General features: G+C 37.2%; 1 protein-coding gene across 1 annotated transcript; it reads left to right on the top strand.

Moving 5' to 3' along the window:
- Positions 1-6,513: 6,513 nt before the first annotated feature.
- Positions 6,514-20,065, top strand: ASB17 (ankyrin repeat and SOCS box containing 17). The gene is made up of 3 exons (XM_037132818.2): positions 6,514-6,914; positions 16,862-17,141; positions 19,859-20,065. Exons 1-3 carry the CDS (start codon positions 6,514-6,516, stop codon positions 20,063-20,065), a joined length of 888 nt encoding a protein of 295 aa, XP_036988713.2.
- The last annotated feature ends 706 nt before the right edge of the window (positions 20,066-20,771 follow it).

Genomic DNA, 20,771 nt, shown 5'->3' with positions numbered 1-20,771 from the left:
CTTTGCTAAGAGTGCTTTCATTCATATGATAATGGTCTGAGCAGGAAATGAGTATGTCTCCCAAAGTTTCTGCAGCCCCCTTCCCTGACAGATACTGACTCAAACTAAGCCTTCAGATTTCTTTGAAATGTTATCCACTGTTTGATACTGCCTATATTCCTGCATATTACAATCCAATAAAAGCCAGTGAGGAAGGGGCTCTTGGCCTTTCTCCTCTGAGAGATCGGCCACCTCTCCTCACCAAGCAGATCATGTCTTGGTAGTATTACTTTCATCTGTGGCAGACAGGGGGAGTTGCTGGCAAAGTCTCCCCCACCAGTACAGTAACCTGCTGTTCAGGTTTGCAGTCTAGGGAGAATAGGCTACCCCATCTAGGTGTGTGTAAGTGCACACTGTGATGTTCAAGCAATGAAATCACCTCATGATGCATTTTCCAGAATGTAGCCCTGTCTTTAAGAGACACATGACTGTCCTACGTATTTCGTGGTACTGCCTTCCCTAGCCACAACTGACTTGCCTGAGCGGTAGACATAGTCCCAAGGACAATCCACCGGATCTATGGCTTAAAATAGCCTAGCTCAAAAATTTGAGTTAAAGTCATGCTTAACAACTGAGTTAAAAATTGAGTGGCTGCCATGAGGTAGAAACAAGCCTGACAACCACAGTGCTATGCAGACCAAAGGTCTGAGGGAGCCAGGATTATGACTCAGAGTGTTCCTGGATGGTTGCCTCAATTCATAAATAGAAGAGTGAAAATTCAGGTTGCCATGTATTTTAAGGTACCCTTTAAAACTGACACAAAGCTGTCAAATATACGTTTAAGGCATCATATAACAGGTACATATATTTTTCATTCTACCTTTAGAAACGCACACTATCTCTACCCATACTTAAAAGTCAGGAATTCCCTCTTCTCTCAATTCTGATTTAACTTTTGACTTTTAAATATGTAAATCAATATGAGAGATGAATGGTATTAAGAATAGTAAAACCTGGCAAAGAGCTGATATAAATGCTATAGAACAGATAAAACTTTTACAAACAATAATTTTATATGATTATATAGAAATTGTACTATTGAACCCATCAAAAGACCATTCTTACCTCCTGACCTGTGATTTGCAGTTTGCTGAGGTTATGCAAACATGTCCCTTGTCTATGATTTACACACGGAACTCAGCTCCTGTGAAACCACTTAGCAGGCCGAGTTATTCCTGCACCTCCCCTTAGTCAGAGTTGTCCAATAAATTATGCTACATCCTTTGTGCTTTCTGATCCTTAAGCACTGCTCCAGGATTTTCCTGATATGGTTCCTCCTTAACAAAATGTAGCTGTGCTGAGCCCAGGCAGATTATAGGCTTAGGCATCTCATAAAAATGAATTTACTTAAAGGATTAATGAGTAATAACGGTTCAAGTGTAAGCCTTCCAGGTAACACCTAGGCCTGGAAAACCCTAACCTAAAGGAAAAACTGAGCAGGAATTTCAGACTGCCTTTGGGACCAATATACTTTTGGCATACTCACAGCTCATAGAGGTCAACATGCTGCAATCTATGCTTAGGTTACTCAGTCTTAAGCACTAAAAAACATATTAAGACATTTATGTAAAGTCACAATTTTTCAATTACTTGTATATAATATGTGGAACATCTTTTTTTAAATCAGGACATTTATTAAAGCTGGTAGACACATTTTCAGTGTCATTAGGCTTCGCATGATTTTCCTAAAGGCCTTCCACAAACAGAAGATGGTAAGCAACGGTCTGGAGCAATGGTCACTGCACACGCAGCTGGAAGGCAGCTGCGCTCAGAGACAAGGGACTGCGGGCTCAGCCTTGGTCCGGATCTCTGCTACTTACTAGATGTATGACCTCTGGCAAATGTCTTAACTAATCTAAATCTCAGGTTCCTCAAACATAAAATGGAGGTAACAGTAGAGAATTATGAGAATTAAATGAGGAAATGCATATAAAGCACCGTGAGTATGTAACAACTCAATATACTGTCATTATTAATCAGTGCATTATCTACTGAATATGTCTTTGCTGTTTACCATTAGTAACTATAATTTAATTTTTTTAAACTAAAGCAGCACCAATTTTGACTTAATATGTTCTGGTTATTATATTCAAAATGAAAATGACTTGATTGTTTTTTCTGAATAGAAAAATATGTACACTCACTGAGATTCAAATCATAAATTATTCAGAAAAAAATCACTGAATTTTTTTACATTGTTATTACTTTAATAATAACACTTCTTCCCAAAAGCAGGATTAATTGCAGAGCTCTGCTTCCATGATTTTTTTTCATAAACTAGTCATAACAATGGCAAGGTAGCTTTCTCTTTTTAGAGAGGAACAGAGACTACTGCTTCTGGCATCAGCCAGTCTGGATTCAAATCCCAGCTTTACCACTCACCAGATATATCATTTGCTTCCTTATCTGTGAAGTGGAGTTGCTGTAAAAGGAAAAAGATCAGGAGAGCCATGTGGTTTTGGCAGAGTGCAGCCCCCCCTCTTTCCCAGGTGAAAGGGAAAACCACGCAGCTTTGCCAGAATGGAGATCCCTGCAGCCAGGTGAAGAAGAAAGCCACACACTTTTGGTGGAGTGTGGACCCCTGCAGCTTTGGTAGAAGAGGCCCACGCAGCTTTGGGGTGCCCCCTTTGGCCGAGTGGCCTGGAAAGCAGGAGAGACTTTGACTGGAACTGGGTACAAAGAACTCTTGCCAGTGGACCATGAGAGTGTGCCACATGACTTTGGATTAACTAGAGATCCTGCCTGATGGTCAACACAGCTGACGATACCAGCAGCCTGGAAAAACGGTCATTAAGTCCTTAGGACATCAGATTCTGTTCAGCCATCAAAGTATCTTAACAAAGCCTCAAGTCTGTGGACCAGAAAAAAGTTTCAGTCAAGTTAAAGATAACATCCTGACTTCAGTTGTGTTTCAGCCCAAGCCCATGAAAGTGGAATGACCATACAAACCACATCCTCATGAAATGAGAGAGAACAACGTCATAGATGACATCAGGACCTTATACAATGATCAGCTACTCCCTACCCTGGCCCCAGCCAATCAACAGAGCCCATGACCCAACTCCTTCAGCCACCATTATTATTAATTTTCCTCCTATGGACGTCCGCCAAGATGGAGGCGTAGGTGGAAGCACTGTGTCTCCTCCCACAACCAACTTTAAAAACAACAAAGTTTTAGCAACAAAAACACAGCCAAAACCACAGAAAATTGAACTTCACAGAAGTCTGACAACAAGGAACCCTTCAGCCAAACCAGTAAGTGGGGCAGAGCCAGCAACAGAGCGGGGTCCGGCAGGAAAGATCCACTTGACCAACCCGGGCACACGACCCAGGCGCGCCGGCAGCCATAGGTGGATACCAGGTGTGGATTCCACCTATGGAATCCTATGGAAGCGGGTGGATTCACTGAGGGCATGGGGGGGTGGGGGGGGCGCACTCACTGAGGGCTGACCACCGTTACACATTTGCGCGCAGATAAACCTGTGAAGGAGGGAGCAGTGAGACAGACCGTGCAGGCCCCAGGGGCAGGAAGTGGCAGAGGTGACCACCATTGTCCCTCTCTGACCCTGCCCCCACCTACAGCATCACAAACCAGTGACCTGGGTGGCCCCACCCTGATAAACAACTAAGGCTCTGCTCCTCATACCTAACAGGCACGAACAGATCAAAACATGGCTCAAGAAGAACTTAGAGCCCCAGAGCCGATAAATCTAAGCGATGAAGAAATAGCCAAACTTTCAGATGCACAGTTCAAAACACTGGTCATCAGGATGCTCACAGAACTGGTTGATTTTAGTCACAAATTAGAGGAACATATGAAGGCTAAACTAAATTGAAATGAATGGAAATGCACAGGAAACCAATAGTGATGGAAAGGAAACTGAGACTCAAATCAAAGGAGTGGGCCAGAAAGAGGGAAAAAATGACCAAACAGAAAAGAATGTAGAAACAAGAATTCAAAAAAATGAGGAGAGGCTTAGGAACCTCCAGGATATCTTTAAACGTTCCAACATCAGGATTATAGGGGTGCCAGAAGGGCAAGAGGAATAGCCACAAGTGGAAAACTAATTTGAACAAATAATAAAGGAGAATTTCCCCAATCTGGCAATGGAAATAGACTTCCAGGAAATCCAGGAAGCTCAGAGAGTCCCAAAGAAGTTGGACCCAAGAAGAAACACACCAAGGCACATCATAATTACATTAGCCAAGATTCAAATGAATGAGAGGATTCTAGAAGCAGCAAGAGATAAGGGGACACTCACCTACAAAGGAGTTCCCATCAGACTGTCAGCAGATTTCTCAAAAGAGACCTTACAGGCAAGAAGGGGCTGGAAAGAAGTATTCCAAGTCATGAAATCCAAAGACCTACAACCAAGATTGCTCTATCCAGCAAAGTTTTCATTTAGAATGGAAGGGCAGATAAAGTGCTTCTCAGATAAGATCAAATTCAAGGAGTTCATCATCACCAAGCCCTTATTATATGAAATGTTAAAGGGACTTACCTAAGAAAAAGAAGATAAAAAAGATGAGCAGTGAAAGGACAGCAAACTCACAGTTATTAAGAACCACACCTAAAACAAAAGCAAACTAAGAGGATAGCTAGATCAGCAGCAGCACTATAGAAATGAAAATCACATGGAGGGTTAGCAACAGGGGAGTGGGAGAAGGAGAAGGGGGGGAATGTACAGAAAATAAGTAGCATAGACGGTAGGTAGAAAATAGATAGGGGGGAGGGCAAGAATAGTAGGGGTGACATAGAATCTAAAGAACTTGAGACAAGTGGTCATAAACTAAAGGGGGGAATGGTGGGGGAGGGGTGTGCAGGGTGGAGGGGAATGAAGGAGGGAATAGAACAACTGTAATGGCATAATCAATAAAATATATTTTTAAAAAAAGATCAGAGGAGTTAATACATAAAGTACTGAAACAGTACCTGGTATGTAATAAATGGTATGTAAGTTTCTTATTATATATATATAATATATATGTAATTTATTATATATATGCAATATATGTAATATATAATATAATATTTATATATATGGACATACAAATGAACCTGTGAGATGTTGTTATGTAAGTAAAAAGCAGCTCATAGAACAAGTTATGTATAATATTATCCCATTTGTAGGAAAAAAGAACAAAGTAAATAATAATATATGTATTTCCATATAAGCATAAAAATATTTGAAAGGCTCTACATAAAACTGTTGACACGATTATCTCAGGAGGGACTTTTCACTGGCTCTATAATGTTTCAAATATTACAAACTTCATGTACAGTACTGTTAAGAAATCAATCAAAATGGTTCAACTTAAAAATGTATTTTTGAGGTAGAGAAAATAAAAAGAGAAAGTGTAGGAAAACAATAAAACTCTAGGTTTTCAGAAAGATGACAACAGTTATTTTGTTTACATGCTACGCTGGGAAAAGAGAGCTTAGAGTTTAGAGAATTAAGTGCATTATTAATGGAAGCATATTATAGTAAACCCAAAGTAATAACTTCCTTGCACTAAAGAGACATTATTTATGGGATTTAAAGAAAAACTGCGAAAGGAAAAAAAATTAAGTACCTTGAGACTTGCTCATAAATACACCCAAGTGTTAAATTTAACATAAAAGTGGCTGAAGCATAAACCACTAAAGACGGATAAAACCATGTATTTCCCCTTCACTTTACATGGCACGGATACCACATAAAACTTGAAGCTCCTTTAGTGGCTAAATTGTAATATTCTGACTAATTTATAGAGAAATAATCTCTATCAAACATAAAATGTGAAAATAAAGTTCGCAAAATTTTGTTTCATATTTTGTTTCATACTGTATGACATCTTTTCTAAGAATTAGTATAGTGCCTATTAGCAGGTTACTTTAACTATAAAATAGTTTCTTCAACTATAAAATAGGGAAAATACTCAATGACTATTCAGCGAGAACATGCACTTCTCATGCACAACATGAGAACAATAGTATTGGACTTTCACATTCTAGCTATAAGCTCTTTACTTACATGATAACATAAAAGAATAATTGATCTGACTTACTATTATTTTGTCTAATGTGTAGACTGTGCTTATAGCACTTGATAAGCCTGCATACTCTCTTGAGCTGAGTTCTTAGAAACTGTATCTAAGAATCTAAGTTCTAAGAATACTGAGTTCTAAGAAAACTGAGTTCTAAGAATACTGGATCTTAGCTCTCACACATGCCATTTCTGCACAGCATCTCTCTCTAATGTCACCAGTTACATATATTATTCCAAATGATTGACCTATGCTGATGACAGATCTCCATCTATTGTGATGTCATCCAGTACTCTATGGTAATAGCTCAAATGATATTTTTCTGGCCACAGTTTAAAGGGCACTTCCTGTTTGCAGAGTGAAGCCTACCCATTATCAAAATATGTAACTGAAGGGTTACAATATGACTTCCTATGATTTTATTTGTAGATCATCGCCTAAGTAGCAATGAGTAAATCTTCTAAATTGTGTCGTAAGACTTCTTGTCCAAGAAGCAATATATTCTGCAATCTTGTTGACAAAATTGTTAAAAGACCATCCTTGCAGTTTTTGGGTCAATGGGGATATCACTGTTATGAACCTCGAATTTACAGAACACTGGCAAAAATCCTGAGGTATGTCGACCTGGATGGGTTTGACATACTGCTCACAGATTATATTGCATTTGTGGAAAAATCAGGATACCGTTTTGAACTAAATTTTAACCTTGAATTTACTGAAATATGTGTGAATACAATTCTGTACTGGGTTTTTGCCAGAAAAGGTAATCCTGACTTTGTGGAATTGCTTCTCAAGAAGACAAAAGACTACGTTCAAGACAGAAGCTGTAACCTGGCACTGATATGGAGGTAATGGTCTCACATGTTTTCACTGTATATGGAGAGAGATTTCATTTAGGCAATTATACTACTGCTACTGTTTCTAAAATGAATATTCATAGTGGCTATATATGGATAAGAAATCCTGACTTGAATGCTCATGTGTTCACTCCTTCATCCCTTCCCGTTTTGTTCAATAAATTTTTACCTATATGTGCATTATTATGCACCAGTAAATTACTAGTTGTTCTGCTCTGTAATGCTGGCATGACAATGCTCAAGGTAATGCAATGTTAGATAACTTCATTGTTTTGTGTAATACTGTGATCTCTTCTTTTTGAACATATTGAGAATGTATAACTATTGTATACATAAAATTGAATATTTAAAATAAATTGAATATTCTTTCAAAGAATAATTCAGAGTATACACACAAATTCACTTAATGATACTTATTAAACACACTTATTCCTTATTTGTATGTTAAACGTTGATAAATTTGACTCCAAATTCCCCAGAAATTAATTGAGCATAGTGAAAGTCAAATATTTGCTTCAGTCTCTTATAGAATCAAAATTTCACATAGTCTGGACATGTCAATCCAGGAGATCTAGTCTGGACATGCCTAGGCAATTTAGGCGATACCACTAAGATTTTGGAAAAATACATCTCCAATGTGACCTCTTTGTAGAATCCATAGCATAGAGTCTAACATTACTTAGTTTGCACTAACTCCAATTGACTCTTTAGTTTTAGGTATTGGTTTGATTAGATGTGCATTTGTTCATTCATTCAGAAGTATTTATCACCTTACTATGTATGATGTAAGGCACAGTGATAGAAGCATGTATACAATGAAAAACAATTCAGATAAGTTAAAGACTAAAAACCAAATTAGATTCTGCCTGAAGCTGAGTTGTTGCATTGATTGTCCATCATGGTGCTATTGGAGAACTGGGTTGCTTTCTTTAGTGATCAACAAAGTACAGGAACGGATAGCTGTGGTATAAAATATCAATAAGTAAAACCCCAAATAGCACTTTTTGGTTGTTTTAAGGACCACTATAATTTGTAGCTATAGCAGAGGTCAGCGGCTTCTAACACAGAGTGTCACTAGCTGAGCTAAATAATGTCTATGTGCATCCCTGGATGATGCGTGAAAAAGAAAAATGGAGTAAAACAGAGGAAGAAAGGTTTTAAAAAATTAAGAGGGTAAGAGGGGAAAACTGAAAGGAAGAAAAACACGCAGTGGGATATGACAGAGTACCATTAACAATTGTCTTAAGTGACAGTTTTAAAATTAACAACCTTTGATTTAGATGCACCCACATATGCAGGTCAATTCTACACACCAAAATATCATTACGGCCTTTCAGAATCATAGAATTTTAGACAGGAATGGAGCTGAGAATTCATTAGCAAACCCCTCAGGCAAAAACCCTTTGTAAAGCATCCCTACGTTTACATCCCAGGAATGTAAAGCATCCCATTGCTCTTTGTCTGCGTTCTGCTTGAACAACTCTAGTGGTAGCAAGTTTGCTGTCTCCTGGGGCAAACCATTCCTTTGTGCAAAGACCCTTCTCTTTCCCAGCTATATTCTTTTCACCAGGGGTTTTACTCAGTCTCGTGACTTTAAATAAGCAATTGCCAGACTCCCAAATTTTTACCTCTCGACTATGAGCTCTGGACTCCTCCTTTATTAAGCTGTCTGCTTGATACCTCCACAATGAACCTCAGACTTCACAAAAATAAACAGCTTGCTGGGCAACTGCCACCGACTCCTATAAAAGTCTTCCAGCTGCCACTCTTCCCTCTCCGCCTCTATAATTTACTCTTGACTCAGAAACCTCAGTGGCCTTATAAAATGTAAAATAGGCAATATCACTCATGTTTAAAGTCCTCTAAAGTTTTCTCTCTACAAATGGGATAAAATTCAAATTCAATGCCCATTTTTAAAAGTCCTACCTGATCTGGCCCCTCACTATTTCTCCCAAATTCAATCCCATGTCACTCTCTCCCTTGAACACCCTATTCCAACAAGTACTTCTTTCTGTTTCTTGAACATCAAGTTAATACCTGCCTGAAGACCTTCTCTCTGCCTGAAAAAATTAACTCATTCAGGTTTTCCCACCATTAGCTCCTTTTTACCAGCTGGACTGCAGTATAAATGTCACCTCAAAGAGGCCTTCCCTAGTCACACCATCTAGTCAGTCCTTATAGTGTTCTATTTGAAATCTCAACACTGATCACTCTATTTGCTACTGTTCTTTATTTTTTCATTGATTTGTTTGTTCACTATCTACTCTTGCTAAAAATAAGCTCCATGAGAGGAGGAGCCTTGACTACTTCTTCAACATTGAATCCTCAGCGCTCGGAACTATGTGGATTCATAGCAAGTGCTCACTCAAGATTGTGTTGAATGAAAAAGCAAATTTTCTGCAGCATTATTATATTCTTCTTCCTCAAAATGTACTGATTCTGTCTCCATTTCTCTAATTCTGACCCCACAGCTATAAAAAACAGTCTACTTAATCTCCCTCCACCATAAAAACCTCTCAGATATTTAAACACAGTTATTATATCCTCATAATGAATACCTTAAGTTTCTTTTGATGTTATTTTTTATTTCTATAGCAGCACTATTCTTTGGTTACTCACCCTTGTATATAACCCAGTTTGATAATTTCCCTATTTTACCAATGAAGTGTATGATAGGTCCCTGGAGGAGAGGAGATAGAATTAAGGAGAGAATAGAACATAAGTTTGTTCATTTTTATAACAAACCTGCAGTAAAGATCTAAATGGCCCTGACTTGTGTCACTCAGTTGGTCGGAGCATCATCCAGTAAATGAAAGGTTATTGGTTTGATTCCTGGTCAGGGCACGGCATGGCCCCAGGCTGCAGGTTGCCTCCCCACTTATGGGAGGCAACCAATCAATGTTTCTCTCTCACACTGACATTCCTCTCTCTCCCTTACTCTTCCTCTAAAAGCAATTAAAAATTTTCCTCGGATGAGAATAAAAAAAAGGATCTAAGTGATACCATATGACAAATATTTAGTGGTTTAAAAAAGTTGATCTCATTCAGTTAAAATAACAATAATCATTAATTATTAAGCATTTTCAAGTGCCAGGCACTGTGTTATCTGTTGGAATAAAAAACCGAAGTAGAAATACAGGGCAGAAGTAACACCTGTTTGAGTGTGGTTGGTAGGGTAATAATATGGGTGTAATAATTTATAGTTTTAATTTGAACACTTCACCTAAAAATGTCATGTGGTGTGCTTGAGTGTGATATTGTGATGTTACGGAATTACATGCTTATGATTTTGTAATAAAAGACTTTGTAATGAAAAAGGGGTGTTATTTGTGCCAGACCCTGTATTTTTATCATTTTGGAGAGTGTTTAGACCAGGAAGGGAGCCATAAAAAATTATCATCACACCGTAAGTACCAAACTAGAAGCAAGTACACATAGAACAGAGGACACTGTTTACACTGTTGGGGAGAAGCAGGTACCTGAAAAGGCTCTCTAGGAAAGGTAATGTCTTAAATTGATTTTTCAAAGATAAAAAGAAGTTTCCATTGCTTTTTTCTTGAAGAAATGTAATTTAGACAGGCAGAAAGATAACTAAAGCCAAAGAAAACACAAACATATTGTATTCAGTGACTATAGCAATTCAGCATTGCTAGAGTGAGATGGGAAGCCTAGAAGTAAAATTCTGAAGGACTTTGTTGGCCATATTAAGGAATTTAAAATTTATACCATGGGTGAAGCCCAACCAGTGAAGGTCAGACTTGTAGTATGAAAACATTTATCATTTCTAACTTGAAAAATGGATTGTGGAAGGGGAGGCTAGAGCAAGGGGTGGAGAAATCAATTAGCAGACTGTTCAAACACTTCAAGTACAATGACAGCTACAGAATTTCTATATACGAAGGTTTGGAGGAAGCAATCTGATTGGAAAGGAGGAATTAGTTAGAGGAGTAGTTTGAAACTGAATTTTTATAGCAGGCACCGTGTTCCAACTTAAATTATATGCACATTTAAAACATCAGTAGTATGATTATGGGAAAGGTTAATGTACTAGACTTTAAACCAAACATAAGATAGATTTGTTGCACAATTTAACAGTATTCTTGGATCTTCCTTGCACAGTGATTCATTCATTTGTGTAGTAGCTCTGTGAAATAATGTTGGCTATGAAATGATATTGTAATCAACAGAGTGCTTTAACCAGAAAAAAATAAAATAGTCTGAAGGGAAGAACTAATTCCACTGTACCATTCCCCTATCCCAAACCCTCAAACCTCTACCCAATAACTGCTATCACAATTGTCCAGGTAAATTATCATGAGGACTTAAACTAAAACAACAGCTGTAGGGAAGAGATATTATTACATATAAGTAACAAAATACAGTGAGTGAAGAATCAAAGACAGAGAAGAGTCAATCTTCAGATTTCTAAATTTGGAGACTGGCTTATGGTTGTTTAGTTTCCTCTTTCTGCTGTAACAAATTGCCACAAACTTAGTGGCTTAAAGCAATAAACTTATTATGTTATAGTTCTGAGGGAAAGAAGTCCAAAAGGAGGCTATAGAGCTAAAATCAAGGTGTCAGCAAGACTGGTTCCTTCTGGAAGCTCTAGGGGAGAATGTCTCCTTGCTTTCATCAGCTTCTGGAGACTGCCTGCATTCCTTGGTTCGTGGCCTCTCTTTTCATCTTCAAAGCCATCATTGCAGTCACTTCCTGGCTATGCTTCCATCATTTCCTCGCACTTCTTATAAGGACACTTGTGATTTCATTTCACCCATCTGGATATCTCACCTCAAGATGTTAATCTTAACTGTATCTGCAAAATCCCTTTTGCTATACTGAGAGGGCGTTATCCAGTCTACCACAATGATCATGTAACAAACCTATCAAGATTATTACATAGATCTACAAAATTATTTTTAGACATACAAGTTTGCATTGCATAATAGGTATTCAGGTAGAGATGTACAATAGGTGGTTAGATATAGTGTCATCCTTGCTCTCTCTCTTTCTCTTACATTCTATATCTTATCTGTTGGGAAATCTGTTAGTTCTACCTTCAAACAATATACAGAATGTGATCACCTCTATTGTTATTACTCTGTACCTCTTTCTATCTCATAATAAATTCTCAACAAATGTAAGATCTTGTTGTTGGTTTTCTACTCAAAATCCCCAATGGCTCCTCCATTCTATTTAGAGTACAAGATTGTGGGGGTGACTTTGCCCTCAAGTCCCCCCATCTGACACGGATGAAAGTATCACTACCAAGACATGATCTGCTTGGGGAGGAGAGGTGGCCGATTTCTCAGAGGAAAAAGGCCAGGAGCCCCTTCCTCCAGGGGCTTTTATTGGGTTGTAATACACTGGAATACAGGTGGTAAGGATCAAACAGTAGATAGCATTTCAAAAAAATCTAAAGGCTTAGTCTGAGTCAGTGTCTGTCAGGAAAGAGGGTTGCAGAAACTTTGGGAGACATACTCATTTCCTGTTCAGACCCTTAACATATGAATGAAAGTACTCTTAGCAAAGCAGGTTTCACAAGACTTTTAGGAATTCTTTCTTATCCTTGATTTGCCCTGGATACTACTAGCAAGGCAAGGAGCTGCACCACCTCCCCATCATAAGTTTTCAGACTTAAGTGGATTAGAGCCAGGAAGCGCTTCTCCCAGAGGACATAGGGACTCAGGCTATGTCAGAATAGCCAGGGGGTGAGGGTCCATCATTCCCTCTTTGAAGCCCCCAGAGTCCTTCCATGATGGCCTCCCAAGTGATCATGTCTGGCTTTGGTTGCTCCTCTCTGTGAGGAGTTTTACCCATCATCCACCACTGACCATGCTTTGGGGGCAGGGGGAGGAAGCAGAAGCAGCATTTGCTACCAGAGACAAGCTTTGTCTCCTAAGTGGCTCGCATTCCGGAGGTCGCTCACTCATCCTTAGCCATGGGAGGTAGTTACAACTCCTGAAACCAAGCAGAGCAGTTCCCAACACAAGAGGAAGTCCTTACAGTGATCTACAAGGCTCTATCTGATGTGGCATCCTATTATCTCTGTCTTTCTTTCCTACTATTCCTACCCTATTCACTCTTTCAGCCATACTGGCTCCCTTACTCTTCTTTCACCTGTAATGGTACACTCTCCTGCCTTAGAGTCCTTAAATATCCAAATGGCTCACTTCAGCTCCTTCTTCTTTATCCAATGTCACCTTTCAGTTATGCCCTCTCCTATTTTCACCCTATTTAAAATTGGCAAATGCCACCCTGACAAAGTGGTTCAGTTGGTTGAAGGGTCGTCTCATACACTAAAAGGTTGCAGGTTCTATGCCTGCTCAGGATATATTCCTAGGTTTGCAGGTTCCATCCCCAGTTGGGGCACATATGGGAAGAAACTGACTGATGTTTCTTTCTCACATTGATGTTTCTCTCTCTCTCTCTGTCTCTGTCTCTGTCTCTCTCTCCTCTCTCTCTATATATATCTTCAAATGAGGATTAAAAAATAAAATAAAATAAAACTGAAAAATGCCCTCATTACACCCTCTGCACTTCCATATTTCTTATACTGCTCTACTTTTTCTTTTCCCACAGCATTCATCAAACCTTCTAACACAGTATAAAATTTGCTTGTTTCCCATGTTCACTGGGTATTGTCTGTTACCCCTCACTACAACATAATCAAGAAAGGCATCTTTGGTTTGTTCACTCATGTATCCCAAGCACCCAAAACAGTGCTGGCATACACATGCATTCAATAAATATTTGTTGAATAAATTAGTAGAGAGTAGTTGAAGTTATAGTCATAAATGAAATTGCCTGAGAACAATTAATCAATGAAAATGAATCAAAAGGCCACATCTACTTAGATATTGAGGGAATCAGAAGAAACCAGTGAAACAGGGTTGAGAAGAGTCAAAGAGGTAGATGCTCCATTTGGAGAAAATGGTCCCACTGAGTCAAGAGAAAACATGGTTTGAAGAAAGTCAACTGTGTTAAACAGCAAAGATAAAATTATGAGGCAGCAACTATTGAATTTAGTATCTTAAAACCAAAGGAAAAATGGTAAAAAAAAATAGAAATAATTATTAAATCTTTAAAACTAAATCATTCCCTGCATATCTATATGGAAATATTATGCCTCATTTCATAAGCATGTGTGACAGGTTTTCAGATACAGAGGCTTCAGTTCATTAACCTCACGTTTAAAAACTGATTCCTGCTTTGCTTGCCTTGCTCCATCCATATAAGTACTATTATAATTAACTGTCAGTACAGATTAAGCAAATTTTGGTTTACAGTAGCATGCTCTTTAAACATGAGGATTAATCATATGTCATTTGGGTACAGATTAGTCTTTTAAATCACATTTTAAACCTATTTGAGTTTTAGTTATGTGTTCAACATTTTTGGTCCAAAATAGCATCTTAAATGGTAATGTCAATCTTAGCATCTTAAAATCAACTAGTATCTCTAAATCTTAACTAGGGCTACTTGTGCTATTTTTTGTTACCTAAGTTCCCTGAATTTCCATACTTACAAGACTCTTAAGTCAAATATCTTCTTAGAGTTAGCAAGGTGAATAAACTAGATTGCTTTCGAAAAATTTAAATGATCTCACTTAGCTAAAAACTTTGTTAGGCCTAAAAGCTACAGAATACATAAATTTAAGAAATATATATTCAGGATAACAGTGAAAAAAATCAGTTAACAATTTTAATTTAAGTGTCTACTATGGCATTGTTCTAGGCATTTAGGAATGTAACAGCAGACTAAGACAAAAATTATTGCCTTGTGGAACTTAAATTTTTATAGTTCATCTTGCTCACCCATTTATTTTTGAAGGTGTGAAATAAAAGATTAAAGATGTTGCCCAAAATAATAAGGACTCAGTGGAAATGTGCACAAAGTACCATTAGGAATAAGAGGAGGTCAGGTAATCAAAGAAGACTTCACAAAAGAGTTTATTAGGCAGGGTCTTATACAATGAACAAGACACAATTGAAAAGAGAGGAAAATAACATGTACAAATCAAAGAAATGTGAAAGAGTTGAATGCAGTGGTGTTTTGAGAAAGTGAATAATAATAAGCAGGATAGGAATGCCAAAGGAATAGTAGTTTAGGAGTTCAACTTTGGATGTGTGTTGGAAGTACTTGTGACAAAGTTGAGATGTTCAATATAATATTGCTCTGCAGATATTCCGGGGATAGTGCATACATTTATATACAGAACTAAGAAGAATATAGATAGTACCATGGCAGAGTTATGACAAAAACCCACTTCTCAATTTCCAAAATGCTGATCTGAACTATGCCATGCCATTATTTTGTTTAAATCACAAAATACTGTCATATAAGTGCTCATTAAAGCTTTTGGAGATAAAGTAGTTGGTCTATGGTATCACCACAGAGGAGGTTTCTAAGACTCCCAAATATACACCAACCAAAAAACCTAACTAATATGAAATATTAATTTTATATAGCTAGTTCAGGAATAACAATCCTCCAATGTTGCTTTCTGTTTGTAAATGAAACATTATTTCCAATCTTTTTATTGGCAAATAATTACTAATCCTTCAAGTCTTAGCTCCAGGACAACTTAGAGCAACGACTATTCCAGTAGAGTAAGTGCACTTTCTCAGTTCTTCTAGAGCAACTGACCGTTTGTCTATCACAGCAATTATAACTTAGCATTGCATTTATTAAATCACTTGTCTATTTCCCTTACTACACTGTCATAAGCATCTTGATATCAAGAACCATGTCCTTTGTCTCTGCATATCCATTACTTGGTATGCTCTGGACAAGCAAGTATTCAATAAATGAATAATAAATGAACACAATAATGCATAAGGAAACTGACACTCAAAGAGGCTAACTTACCCAGCATGTTAGTTATAAGCAAAACCTAGACCCTAGAACCGTTAAATCTCCATTGTTTATGGTGTTATACCATGTTGCCTCCCATCTTAAGTAAAAGTACATGCAATCTTAAATTCCTCTTTCTGAATAATGCTTCCTTTGCTTTGCATAGTTGTCCAAAACCATAATTTATAGCTTATATGCCATGTTTACTTGGCCAAACTAAGGCTTGATAATTTAAAAGACTCTGTGGTATGTCCTATCTACATATAGAGACCAATTCAACAGCAAACATAAATATCCTTAAATGAAACAATTGCAAGGACTGTATAAATTTAGAAGAAATAAAATTTTCATTTCTGTCATAGGGAAGAGAAATTTTCAAGTCTAGTCATCACATAGCACTCTATGAAAAACAAGATCTCAGAGGGCTTTCAAAACTTGTCTGAGCAAACTAAATAAAATTTTGCCCTTGCGGGACCTGATATGACATTTACATTTCTTAAACCTTCAAATACCAATTCTAATTTTATAAAAGTGAAAAAATAGAATTAACAAAGCAGAATTAAAGTAGTTGCACTTATTATTTTAGTTCAATATTCAAACACAATTCAAGCTTAGCTCTGACATAATTAAGAACAATAAAAACAAAAAAATATCAAAGTGATCACATAATTCTGTTCCATTAATAAAGTACAATAAAAGGAGCCTTTTTCTCTTTTCCATTTTAGAGTTTCCAGAGCTACATCAGTTTTCTAATACTTCTTCTAATCACAACAGATTTTTCAAATGAGAAACAGAATTGCTGTTACTAAAACTTTGTACACAGTGAAAATCTTTTTTGCTTTGTTCTTACGAGTGTAAAGGGGGGTTAAATATGTAATAGAAGTTGTCTTATTTTTTTTTTTAACCTTCAGTTTGGTCTAGATTTGTAGAGCAGAAAACTAAGACATCATATGTAAAGTTACATTAAAAGTTAAGGCATTTAACACATAAGGTAGTACTATTATTTTCCCATTACTGTTAAGATAAAGTGTTTACCACCCTTCTTACTTGCACGTTCAGTGAGCTTTTGTTTGTTTGATCCACAGGACCTTCACACCAGTGTATTGCCCCAGCCCACTCAGTGGTATCACACCGCTACTTTACGTAGCTCAGACAAGACAATCCAGTATCTTAAAAATACTCCTGCAATATGGAATCTTAGAAAGAGAAAAAAACCCTATCAACATTGTGTTAACAATACTGCTCTACCCTTCAAGAGTGAGGATAATGGTCGATCACGAATTGGTAGACATCCAGGAAGATGCCAAAACGTGTCTAGCGCTCTGTTCCAGAGTGCTTCCTGTCATTTCAGTCCAGGAAATAGAGGTAAGCAAAGCATGGTTTTTCGAGTTTGGCCTCAAATACTGATCAACTGTAAGATAAAATTGTGAGGTAAGAATGAAATTCATTTTTAATCTGATTACATCCATTGAAAAATTAATCATTGAGAATATGCTTGTAAAATAGACAAAATCCAAATTACCTCAAATATCAGTCCTCATTTCATAATTTTGTCTTTATAAATATGAGGAAATTTCAAAAGCTAAGTTTATAGTTTATTTTAGTAGTGTTAAATACATTTGTTATTATTATATTGTAATTACATAAAAAGTCTCTTTATAAGGATTTCTATGTCTCTTAAAATACATAATAGCTGTTGGAGAGGAGGGGGGCGATGAATGAAAGAAGGTGAAGGGATCAGCCAAAGAACACATATGGGTGACCAATGGACACAAAGGCATGGAGCCTGCCCGGGTGGGGGAGGGGTTGGCTGCAGGTGGGAAACGGTGTGGGGGGGGGGGGGGGGGGATGATTGCAACAGCATGAACAATAAAATAGAATAAAAAACAATAAAATTTTATCAGACCTTTTTCCCAATAGAAATATTTTAAATGAGAGTTACATTCCTCCCCACAAATACAATAAGATTTTTTCTAATCAGAATACAGATTTTTTTCTTTTCAAAATCTCAAAATAATTTTGAGGATATAAATATAAAGACTTTAAAATATTTGTTCAGTGGAAAATATCCCTCAGATATGTGGAGGGCTTCTCCTTGATAAGATTTTTGGAAATAAACCAAATTTAGAAAAACAATCAACTATATGTGCCCTGGTCAAGGTGGATCAGTTGATTGGAATGCTATCCCATAAACCGAAGGGTTGGAGGTTCGATTCCCAGTCAGGGCGCCTGCCTGGGTTGCGGGTTTGGTCCCAGTTGGGGTACGTGAGAGCAGCAACCGATTGATGTTTCTCTCCCTCCCTCTCTCCTTTCCTTCTCCTCCCTTTAAAATCAATAAACTTGTATTCAGGTGAGGATTAAAAAAAAAACTGTGGAGGGCATGTTTACCCTAACAAAACAAGCTGCAAGTTTCAGCATCATTGTATCATGTCAACTAGAATAGCAAGAAGTAAATCTGCTCAAAGGAAAGAAAGCTACTCCTGTAAATTTAAACCAGTAAAATTACCAAGGGCTTTAGCAGTTCCCCTTATCTTTAAATGTGTAACTTCAGAAACAAATTCCATATAAATATAACTCTGCTGGTTTTGTTTTTGCTTTCTTTTTGTCTCCACAGTGTACATCAATCAACCATGCCTGGAACAATTGTAAAACCAACTGAGAGCAAATCAGTCAAGTTATTTTGGCAATAAATTTTTTAATATTTTGATTTTAGAGCGTGTAAGGAAAGAGGAGGGGGGAGAGAGAGAGGAAACACTGATTTATTGTCCCACTTATTTATGCCTTCATTGGTTGATTCTTGTATGTGTCCCGAGCAGAGATTGAACTTGCAACCTAGGCACATTGGGATGATGCTCTAACTGAGCTACCTGGCCAGGGCCTTAGTAACCAATTTTTAAAACAAAAACAATTAAGGTTTTATACATCTTCAGTAATTTGCTTGTCCCTGTCTAGTGTTAGTCCTGCATAATAATTCTACATGAAAACAATTCTGGACCAGTTCCGTAACTGCTATTCCCAAGGCACAATCACAGTAGAAAAGTATTGACTAGGACACAGTGAGTTGACCAAGATCACCTGTCTAAGGGGCAAAAATTTAGCCAATTAATTGCATTTTAATAAGCTAAAGTGAAGTAGCACTGAGCAAGATGGCGAAAGATGGCATGAAAACTGCCTTAAAAAACACTTTAAATGCCCCTACTTTGCATTTCCACACTTGCAGTAGTTTTCCCATCACAGCATATATATTTTATTATAAACATATATTTACACAGCTTTGCCTCTGGACCACAGTCTGTCATCACAGACTATGTTTTGTGCACCCTGGCATTATCCCAAGTACTGAGCTCAGTTGGAGCATATACCAGATATTCTTTAAGTAGCACAGCATTGAATAAATAATGAAAAGTTATACAGCATTTAGGTGAGAATATCTTAGAGTCTGTAGAGTATAGGTTCTACTGGAGAAATGTCTATGCAAAACAGCATTTTTTTTTAACTCCTAAATCAACTTACTAACATGTGGCTTCTGGAATTAAATCTTTAATAAAAGGGCAGCTTAACTGAAACTTTAAAAGTTATCTGTTCATAGGGGTGGGCCTCCTGTCAGGTCTTCTCATGCCTTAGCAGTATGAAGTTGTTCTCTATCATTCTAGGAATCACTTCAGGGAATTTTTAGGATTTATGTTGTCTCCACCCAACCCCAGACCAACTGAATCAGAATTTCTGAAGTAGAACCTTAGCACTATACGTTTTAAAGTGCCCTAGATAATTCCAGTGCATATCCGAGCTGACACTACTACTCCAGAAGAAGTTAATAAAACATAGGTAAAAGACCTACAGTTAAAACACATGCAGGTTCATAGTTGTAAGAAATAATGTATGTGTCCTAGACATATTAAAGTTTATGTACATATATATAGTTGTAAGAATGAAATGGGAGTAAAAGTACTTGCCTTAGGTGAAAATGTTCTAGAAAAATATTAAGGTATATTTTATTCATTTGAATAAAAATGAAAATGTTAATAACACGAGCTAATCCAATGATTCACATAACAAAATGAAAACATTTCCCTTTTCTTCAGACGCAGCTGAGTTTAGGAAGACGTCCGATTATCGCCGACTGGTTGGACTACATCCCATCAACGAGACACCGAGACCCATGCGAGCTCCTGCATCTCTGCAGAATGACCATAAGGTCTCAACTGCTGACCAACAACATGCTCCCAAATGGAATATTTTCACTTCTAATTCCTGTTCGTCTACAGAACTACCTGAATTTAGAAAGTTAACACATGTGTTTATCCTGAGATCTTTAAGGATGCTCACCATCATATGTCTTAGAAGTTAATAAACTACTGACTTCATGCAAACTTTTATTGCATTAAATATTCCCTTAGGAAATATATTTTCACATGACACCCTAAATGAACCAATTTTAAATCAACACATGGTTCTGCCCATTATCTTTCTATACAGTGGAAGAAATACATGCATTTTATTTTGATATTTACCTTTTTAATCCATTCTTTAAAGTTGTTTTGCCTTATAGCATTATTGTTACTTGTGGAAATTTTGGTCATGTTCATTTTCTGAATTATGAATATCTTCTTATTAGTATGTTATAAGCTAGATAAATATTATTTTATATTAAGCAGTTATATCAACAAACATGTATTTACTAAGTCTTTTTGCAAATAAAATATCCTAGTCGGTAGGAGGGCATCATTAAGGAGATTAACACATCATTATTCCTTCCTTGAGGAGAATTTCTAATTCTGTAACAGCCACAGTATCAAATAATGCAAGGTGAAGAAATAGTCAACTAAAGGGTAGGGGATGGGAGCAGGGTGACCGTGGTGGATTATATTTAAAAATAACTTGCTTTAAGCTATAATATGGAGCTTTGGTATTCTGGTATGTAATATATCTAAATGCTAAACCTGAAGTATTTTTAAACTGAGATGTAATTGTCAAATAACATAGGTTTCAGGTGTA

The sequence above is a fragment of the Artibeus jamaicensis genome, unplaced genomic scaffold, assembly GCF_021234435.1.
Source record: "Artibeus jamaicensis isolate MK-2021 breed Jamaican fruit bat unplaced genomic scaffold, CSHL_Jam_final scaffold_1019, whole genome shotgun sequence".
Classification (NCBI taxonomy): Eukaryota; Metazoa; Chordata; class Mammalia; order Chiroptera; family Phyllostomidae; genus Artibeus; species Artibeus jamaicensis.
This window is presented reverse-complemented; position numbering and strand designations above follow the sequence as displayed.